The 9505-nt window shown below is 45.4% G+C and overlaps 1 protein-coding gene across 1 annotated transcript; it reads right to left on the bottom strand.

Annotated features, from left to right (window-relative positions):
• Nucleotides 1-3031: 3031 nt before the first annotated feature.
• On the bottom strand, nt 3032-9194 carry cdc42ep3 (CDC42 effector protein (Rho GTPase binding) 3). Its single transcript, XM_034222605.1, has 2 exons — nt 8930-9194; nt 3032-5055 (listed from the first exon to the last, which is right to left on the bottom strand). The coding sequence occupies exon 2, from the start codon at nt 4828-4830 to the stop codon at nt 3766-3768; it is 1065 nt and encodes a 354-aa protein (XP_034078496.1). The 5' UTR covers nt 4831-5055; nt 8930-9194; the 3' UTR covers nt 3032-3765.
• Nucleotides 9195-9505: the final 311 nt, after the last annotated feature.

A 9505-nucleotide genomic window follows, 5' to 3' on the forward strand; every position in this document is an offset into this window, starting at 1 on the left:
GGTGGACCCGTTCAAATTCCGTTTTGGATAGTCTGCTGTGGTTCCATCCCATTTCAAAGAGTTGTTGGATGCTCGGCGTAACCCTCGGCGCACACTCAAGCATCCAATCACAGAGCTTGAGGACTATCACAGGGTTTGTCCAAGCCCCCAGGAAGTGCGCCGGAGTCTGATAAGAATATTCGTGCTGGTCAAACGGCGGTACTACACTTCCTTTAGATTGCTGGGCCCGGAAACACTTTTTCCCATTGACTTACATTGGGAAAGAGTGGTCTGTAACTCGTTGGATAATTTTTTAAAAACTAAATAAACTACCCAGTATGAACGTTTGTATAGCCCTTATTAAAAACATTCGGTCCTCAAGTTGTAAAAATGTGCTAATAACGTTATTCTGAGAGTTATTTCCCTCGGCATTATGAACGCGCATCTAACCCACGGGACCGCGCCGCCCGGCACGTTCATGTTACGTGTTCAGCACTACATGAGTTTCTCTTTACCCATGGATGCACAATAACAACGGACCATATCGCCTTACTGCCAGCCCACGGAGCTGTAATATAAAATATATTGCACATGTTTGCTGTAATTCATCATTTGTAAAATATTATACTACATGGGCTGTATGATGTAAATCTTGTACCGTAAATATTGTATTAAATAAAGTTAATATTACCGACGTAGATTAACGTTCCTGTAGCTTCTTATTGCACTTGCAATTGTTTTAGTTACTTGTGGGCTACTTAACATGAATAATCACAGTTACTATCCTTTTACTCCATCACATTTCAAAAAGAAATAGGCTATTGTTATTTTAACTCCACCACAGTAATCCATCATCAGCTTTACTTTTTAGATAAAGTTTTAACTCACAATTGATCATAACAGGCTTCAACATATACATTTTTATATATTACCAAGTGGTTTCATGTACAACCCACACAAGTATCATGCTAAATGAAGCTCTGTTGCTTGGATATCACTAGATCCTGATGTCAGCGTAATATAAAAGTACATAACGATTGATGTGTAACTTAGCATAATTGACTAGCTAGCCGCTAGCTGCTAACTGCCGCCTCATTAATATAAATCCAGTACCATGCTGTCATGAACGCGCGGTGCTGTTACGTGTACGCAAATTCACGTGCTTAATGTGAACGAGCCTTTTGGGCGGCGTGGTCAAAGTTGCGCATGCTCTATGAGTGCACATACGGGTACTTCTCAGGCATGCCGGGTAATCTGTGACGTTTCGCTCTCTCAAAAGTTGGGCCATTTTGTCATCATGCGCCAATGAGCAACTCTCATAGGAATTAATGAGGCCCCGCCTCCCACGCTGTATCCAGTGCTTATTATACATCCATGGGTTTGTCAAGCAAAGCGGAGAGAATACTTACTTCCGGGCGTACAATTCTCTAAAGCAACTAGGCTACTATTACCTCATTCACACCAACGCAACTCCGGTTCAAGCTCCGTGCTAGAGCTTTTCAGGTTTAGAACCGGTTCTTCGGGTTTAGCTCCGGCTCTTTTCACACAGCCCATAGTCCGACTGGTGCTGCGTCATTGCGTCATCGTTTGCGTCATGACGTAACCGTTTGCGTGCCTGCTTCATAAAGCCAAACCGCGCGGAAACCCCTCACAGCTCACACCGACAACAACAACAATGGCCGATTGTGCTCCAGCTTCCTCTGTACCTCTTCGGAAGACCAGATTCCCAGTAGGTAGCTGGTCTCTTCAGTGGACCACTGCTGCTTGTTAAGTTTCTCCATCGTTGTGTACAAACTGGATAAAACGCGGGCTTTTTGTTGTTGTTCACGACGTAAGCGTGACGCGGTGCTTTTGCTCCAGCCGACAATTTTTTGGTGCTTGAAACGAACCGGTGCATTTCAAGATCCAGCTCCCAACCGGCCCTGAAACACTGTTGGTGTGAATGAGGTATGTGAGCTGCTCCGACCCTCAGTCTTGATGGACTCCAACTTGTGTTTATTAATCAAACAAATAAATAAACACAAGGATAATTATGTGTTATTGTTGAGTAAATAACAGTGTGTGGTTTAGAAAATAATACAAAATTAGAAGGAAAAAACGCTGAAACAATACAGATTTCTGTATTCTGAGCCCCTACTCTCCCCATAACTGACGGCAACAAAAGTCCTACATTATTCAATTAAAATAAAGAAGTAAAAACAATAAGTGTGGCTTGATATTGAGTAAGAAAAAGGTTGATAAACGCTGTGAGAATGGATCTGCGGGTAGCATTCGCTCGCGATCTCAAGTCGTCTACAACATACGTTTAGGGAGCTATAGGCTATAGAAGCCTATGGACATCCCGGAAAGTTGAAAATGTACGCTAAGGGCCCCCCCCCCTTGCGTTGGAAAAAGCCGACACGGCTGCCCCCCCCTTGCGTTGGAAAAAGCCGACACAAGGGACCTTGACATAACGTCAACATAGGCCGACCTGGGAGTGAGGATGTGTTGGAATAACCTGACCCACGGCTCGATGAGCGAACTATGGATAAATCAAAGAAAAATAAAAGTATGGGAGGAACACAGAGGGTTTAATTCTGCGTGGTTAGAGTTATATGCTTTCACAGCAAACGATTCGAGTTGTCAAAGGTGCTGCAGCCTTTATGTATCGAAGGGAAAAAAACGGAAGAGGAAGACAGCAGGCGATCGTCATAATTCAATCATTTAAAGGTGGGGTATGTAATTTTGGAGAAACCAGCTTGAGTGCGCTAGAATTTGAAACTACGCAGCCGAAAAAAATCTCCCTCTTCCTTCAGACTTCCTTACAGAGCCCCTCCTCCGACCAACACACAGGAACGCGCACATGACCAATGAGGGCACGAGATAGGTTTGTGCACAGATGGAAGGCTGACAAGCAGGTAGACATTTTATATACAAATGTTGCTGTATTCTTTTTATTCAACCAATGTTTTTAATTTATTCTAAAATGGAACAACTGTCGCAGAACCCTATCCCCCCCTGGGAGGAGCATTGATTGTTGATGATTGATTCTAAAAAATAACCTGAAATTAGCCAGAATAGGACAACATTTATTTATTTGTGTTACAGTTTTAACAACACAAATATGCATAGTGTTCTGTTGTTTGAAACGTGGCAAATGAATTATGTGACAGAAAAAATAACGCTTCTTAAACACACTTGAAGTCACATTACATTACATGTTACTTGTTAGACGCTTTTATCCAAAGCGACTTACATACTCAATACTGTGGACAATCCCCACAGGAGCAATTTGGGGTGAAATATATCAGGGACACAACGACATGCTGCTGACTGCAGGGGTTTGAACCTGTGCTCCCCTGATCCAAACACCAACGCACTAATTCACTGAGCCACACGCCTCCCAGTCACAAAATGCAAAATGTTCAAGCCTGTATAAAAAAGGGTAAGGACCTCAAAGTTATTGTGTAATTATACGGTGAAAGTCAACAGAACACAAATCTATTATGTAGCACTTTTACAGTAATGCGAAACAAAAGGCACAATGGCTGTGTTTAAGCAGTAACTCAATCGCACATGCATCCTAAACATGCGGCTGGCATAGCAAATAAAAAAAGAAGGAGAACCAACACTCCATAGAAGCTAGAATAGTAATATGTTTTAACAATAAAAACATAAGCAGCTCTGTCTATTGTAGCTCATTTTCATCTCAATGATATATCCAGACACCATTTTGAATGACTCGTTCTGTCCTCATGGCTATTAGTTGAATTATTCCCTTTCTCGTCCCAAGGGCCGCAGCACAGCTCAAGGCCTGCTCTTTGCGGGTTTATCCATTATGTTAAGCACGTCATCCAGGATGGATGGGCCCAGATCAAGTTCAAGGGAGAGGAATGACCCTGTGAATTGGGTGAGGGAATCCTGTGACGTACTCTTCTCCTTGGAAAACCCAAAGTCGAAATCACAGATGCGGCCCTCCTCCACCCCACTGTCCCTGTCCACCCACTCTCCATTGCACTTTGAGAGCTCCTGCTTTAAGCCCAGGGTAATGTCATTGTTAAAGTGTCCATAACCATTGCAGTTGCTGCTGATACTCCGGCTGCCATTGCAGGTCATGTTCTGGAAGTCCCCTTTACCGTTAAAGCTGTCAAAGCTGTCACTGCTCTTGTTACTGTTCAGGCTTCCGTTAGTTTTGAAGGTGCTGTTGCCATTTATATAAAAGGATGACGGCTTGTCAAATCTGGGTTTGCTTTTGTTTATTTTGTTAGCTTTGGAAACCGCCTTGGAGGAGGACTTATCTTTATTCTCCAGCAGATCCAGGAGGACGTCTGGTTTCGACTGGATGTCTGCACAGGGAGAAGAAGGCCCACTGCTGAAGACTTCCAGGGAGCGCAACAGGGCATCCATCTGGAGCATCTCTACTTCCTCTGCGCTGTCAGGTTTCATGGCAGCTGTAGACCCCATGATGTCGTCCGATGGCTCCGCAGGGATAGCGAACACAGGGGAGGAGATCATGGGAAGTGTGAGCGCCTGGCAGCCACCAATAGTTGGGAGGGAGATAGCGTTCTTGAGAACCGGAGAAGGCGTCTCGGCAAAGGAAGCATCACCAGTGCTGTGGGCTCTCAGAAACTCACTTTGTATGCCATACTGAGGCTGGACGCTCCTTTTCCCAGGTAGGAGTTCATACTTCCCCTGGAGGAAGGACATGTCCCCAAAGGCATCTCTCTCCCCTCCCTTGCCAATGTGGATCGTGTGGCGAAAGTCCCCAAGTGGTGGACTGATCATGTCTGGGGACAAAATATCTCTGAGGCGACATTTCTTTCCCTTCTTACTATTGGTGGGCTTCAGGTATATGGGTGCTTTCGCAGGCATGTCTGCAACTGCGGAAGAGATCTCAGGTGTGTAGGATAGAAAAGTCGGATATGCTCTCCAAGTTCTGGACGTTATAATTCCCCTTGCAGAAGCTCCAGTTACATTCTCAGTAGCACATCGGCCAGGCAGGACTCCAAAAAACTTTAAGCAATAGCGGCATCGATACAGGATTTCAAGCAGTTCTGGTGATGTCCTCCAGTGTAGAAAGGTCAAATGGCCGCTTTTCTGAAATCAGAGACAAATAAAAAATACGTCAGCATTTTATCCAAACATGAGTTCAGCACATTTCCTGAAGGTTCTAGGACAGGAACATTTGGGGGGGAACACATCTGGTCAGGAACTCAGCAAGTCCCACAAATAATCTCTGGATCCTGCAAGTAAAAGCAATGTTATCCTCATTTGCATCTGGCAAGCTTGGAAGCCAGAGTAGAAGAAGATAAAGCCTGGATGTTAGGCTTTTTGCTCACTATTCACATTTCCACACTTGGGCCTCCGCAGCTCTGGATGTGCTAATGTGGAACAGCTGGACCGCAGATTGGGAGAGGGGAAGCGAAGCAGGTCTTTAGTAAGATCAGAGCAGGGCGGCCTGTTTGAGCGACAAGCTACTGCTCAGACACGCACAGAGATAGAGAGAGATGGACTAGAGGGGGGGAAGGGGTTAGGGGGATTGTGTGAGAGAGATAGAGTGAGGGATTACAGGAAAATTGGTTGTAGAAAACCTGAGGATGGGTAAACATTATTAATGGGGAATTGTATTGGATAAAAGGTGCCTTTTGGCATGGTGCCTACAGCTGCCTTTCCATTACAAATCCAATGAGAATGTCACCATATTGGTTGTGTAAGATGATGTCCGTAAAAAGAGGAGTGAATGAGTTTGACCGTTTGAAATGACACAGCAACCAAGGAGAAGGGAAAAAAACACATTGTAGGAAGGGAGTTGTGTGTGTGTGTGTGTGTGTGTGTGTGTGTGTGTGTGTGTGTGTGTGTTTGTGTGTGCGTGCGTGCGTAATGGGGGGTGGAAGAGAGCAGCAGTGAGAAGAGAGCTTGCCCATTTATAGACATATTTACTTTTGAGAGATTTGTCAGCAGTGACCGTCTGAAGGAGTGCACCGCTGCACAAAAGTTCCAGGGCGGTCAGGTCCACCCCCCCTCAAAAAAAAGTTTCTCTGAGAAAACATCCACATTCCTGTCGAACCAAGCCTGTAGACACACTGCATCAGCCTTATCAGAGACACTTTAAGCAGGCTATGTTTATTCAGCAGGCAAATTAGCTTGGAGCCGGGGAGGCAGACACTTTCTGTGTATTTGACTCCAAGTAACCGGCTTGAAACTAACTTCCATCATAGATGCTTGTGTTTCCAACTTGTTTGATGGAGGGCACAAGTACCAATATCTGCAATTAACTGTATGGTATGTGAAGTATAAGGTGAATTCTTAAGGAGATGCCATTACAACACAAATAAACCTGTCACCCAACAAGCACTGTACGGCTATATATAGCCATGACAAACACTGAGTGATGCCGAACATGTGTGAGTGTGTTGAATGGCAACACCGCTTCTCCTTGTGTGTTTGAGTGCCGGTGTGAGTGTTTGCGCGAGATGCCTGACTGTGCCAGTGAGAGATAGCAGCCTCGAATGCGCACCATGTGTGGGAAGGAGAGTGGATTTGTTTGCTAACACTGAGTGAGAGAAAGTGAAGGCGAAGAAGAGTGCTGCAGTGTTTGATGAAGGGGGGGGGGGGGCAAATTCCCTCACTTGTTTAGTTCAAGCTTTGTCTCTCTTCCAGTTCTCTTCCTCCCACTTCTTTCTAGGCTCTATCCCTTTACTGCTGCACGTTCATCCTTTCTGACCTTGACAGCTGATGCTTACTGCAGTGGGAAATTGGGCTTGGATACGAAGTGGATCAAATGCACCTCCAAGACAAAAGTTGCTCCCTATGGGCTTGGAGTGCATATATCTACACCTGTATTCACTTTTGTAATGCTATACCCAAGAATAGAAGGTCACTGCTGGTAGAAACACTTCCTATCAAAGGTATCTGACTGATTATTGGTCTGAGTTTATAACATCTGCCCTGTCTGTGGGGACCCTTTCTTCAGTTGCATGGGAAAACATGCAGCTCATGCATTATTAAAGGTAATTATGTTGGTGGAATCAATAGTATGGACAGAACTTATAGGAAATCCTTTAGCAGACTCTCACAGGGGGACATCTGCTGTGCATTCAAGGTCAACACTTGAGGCCCATGAGAAGTCAGCTGGTGCGATGAAAGCCTGGAAGTCTGACCTCAACGTCAGACATCCTGCTGGTGGCCCAGTTTGGCTTATATGGCAAACATGATTGGAATTCCAGAGCAAATGATGAAGAAAACAATACCCTCATGTCAGTCTTAAGGAGCACAACCAGTGTGAGAGTTAAACTAATGAGAGCTTGGGCACATTGATTTGAGTGTAAGTAGGGAATTTCAAGAGCCTTAGCAATGTATGTCAAGCCTGTGTTGGCCCAAGAGGAAATGAATCAATTACAACAACTCAGGATATCCCAGGATGGACCCCATAAATCCACCCCTGTCTCTGCAGGATGTTAATATTTGAGCAGGTGCATTCTGGTATATGTCAAAGCCAAAGCCGGATTTGCACCTTCCTTTTGGAACTGATCCAAAAAAGCTGCAGCTTGACATGTGTGAACTGTTTTAGGCCCGGCGCCACCATATAATGCGGTCACGGGTTTCATTTACACCTCCTGGGGAAGTGGGGATCCGATGGCACCTTCCTTTTCAGAACTGCTTGCCTGAGCAGCCATCCAGTTATCATGCGAGCTGCAGGATAAGAGCCACTGTGTCATTGGGTCAGCAGCAGCTATCTGTCTGGGCATGAAGGGGTCTGGAGCCACTCCAACCTCTTTAAAAATGGAGCTTTGCCTCATCAGCTCGTGCTTTAGAGGGTTAGTTGTTAGTGAGGGGGGTACCAGAGGGAGTGAGGTGATGAAAGTTTGAGCGTGTGTGCAGATAAATGTAGGTTTGGTATCTGGTAATTAAATGGTTCAGGATTTGCCTGGGTATTTCTGGACACCTTAAAGTCATGCAAGATATTTCTGGGTACTGTAGCCTAAATAAATGCTGATCATGTTTTACAATTTGCTGAACTAAGACAAAGCTGGTGATGACGAACGTACAGAAAGAGGCTCAGGAGAGCAGCTGTCCAAAATATGACCTGTATATGACTTCTTTAAAATAGACATGCCTAAATATTCCTCCCATGATGGGATTAGTGTGCTGACATTTCACATCAGTGCTGTTGAAAAATAGCATGCTATTCTGCACTTGTGTAGTAGTTGTGAACAGTGTACCATCATCAGCATAGGGACACACTTTTATTTGTCCTACTGTGAGATTTGTCTCAAAATACTCCTGACATCTAACCATGGCGTTGACTTTTGTCGTGCCTTTGAAGCAGAAAGACCCTCTCTTTCGGGCTGTTATAAACACACCACAGAGGGTAATGGTAGCCTAACAGAAAAGACTGAGCTGTTTATACATAAAAAACCCTCAATCATAGGCAAAGTCTCTTTCTTTCGGGGGCCTGGTTGTGGTTCCGCAGAATAGGGCGAATGGCAGGGTGGAGTGTTTGTTCCGTCTTACTTCCTCGCTCCCCTTATGCCACCCGCAAGCAGATGTCAGAGTTATCCTTGGCAGGGATGAGCATGGAGCTTAATCAAAGCGCATGAAACATGAAGGGAATGTCAACATATACTGGCTTGAAAAATAAAAAGCTCTTTCCTCCCTGCGTACCCCATGAAAAACCAAATCTGCTCCCCTCTGGAGATAAAGGCAGCTCTGTATTTCAGGGGAACATGCCTTAAATATGTCTCTTGGAAAGCGGACAGGATATCATGTTGCTCCCAACAGTTCTGCTCTTGTGTTAGAAGTGTGAGAATGTCTGCTGGATGAACGCTCTAGCACAAGCTTGACTCACCATGCATGCTTTCACACTGTCACTCAGCAGTTTAAGTCCAGACGTTAAAGAAAAAAAGGTACATCATTGCATACTGCAGCAACATTATCCTATTTGCAGATTAACAGAAGCGCTCTGACTCACCTTAGATATTCTGATGTGGGAGATCTTGATCCTCTGCAGGTAATCTGGTGTGCTCCTGAGCACAGCAGCTTCAGGTTGATGTGTGTGTCTGTATGGTGTGTTCAGGGGCTGCTTTTGGGCTCCTGTGGCTTGTTGACACTGCCCTGCCTCCTATCTGTGCCTCGGGGCTACACTTCTGTCGACTGGGACGTCTGCCGGACAGCTGTTTTGGAATTGCTCTCCGGCTCCTATTCCCTTCTGAAGCAAGACGAGTCTCCTCCTACGCCTCCCCTCACTCCCCCCTTCTTCCTCTCTCTCTCTCTCTCTCTCTCTCTTCTCTCTCTCTCTCTCTCTCTCTCTCTCTCTCTCTCTCTCCTCTCTCTCTCTCTCTCTCTCTCTCTGTGTTTCTGTCTCTCTGAGTTCTCTCTCCCTCTCTCCCCCCAGCAGCAGCTGTGCGTGTCTGTCCTCTCTCGTACCCAGAGCTCAGATTTTATAAGCCGCTCTGTGGTGTTTGAGGATCCTTCTTGCTTCCTGTGCCTTGGTGGAGCTTCGGTGATGAGTGATCACAAGCTTCAGTCTCGGGGAGGAAGGCACATG

Source organism: Gymnodraco acuticeps, unplaced genomic scaffold, assembly GCF_902827175.1.
Source record: "Gymnodraco acuticeps unplaced genomic scaffold, fGymAcu1.1, whole genome shotgun sequence".
NCBI lineage: Eukaryota > Metazoa > Chordata > Actinopteri > Perciformes > Bathydraconidae > Gymnodraco > Gymnodraco acuticeps.

Coding starts and splice junctions, on each gene's coding strand:
- cdc42ep3 (XM_034222605.1), bottom strand. CDS start 4,830: ATGCCTGCGAAAGCACCCATATACCTGAAGCCCACCAATAGTAAGAAG.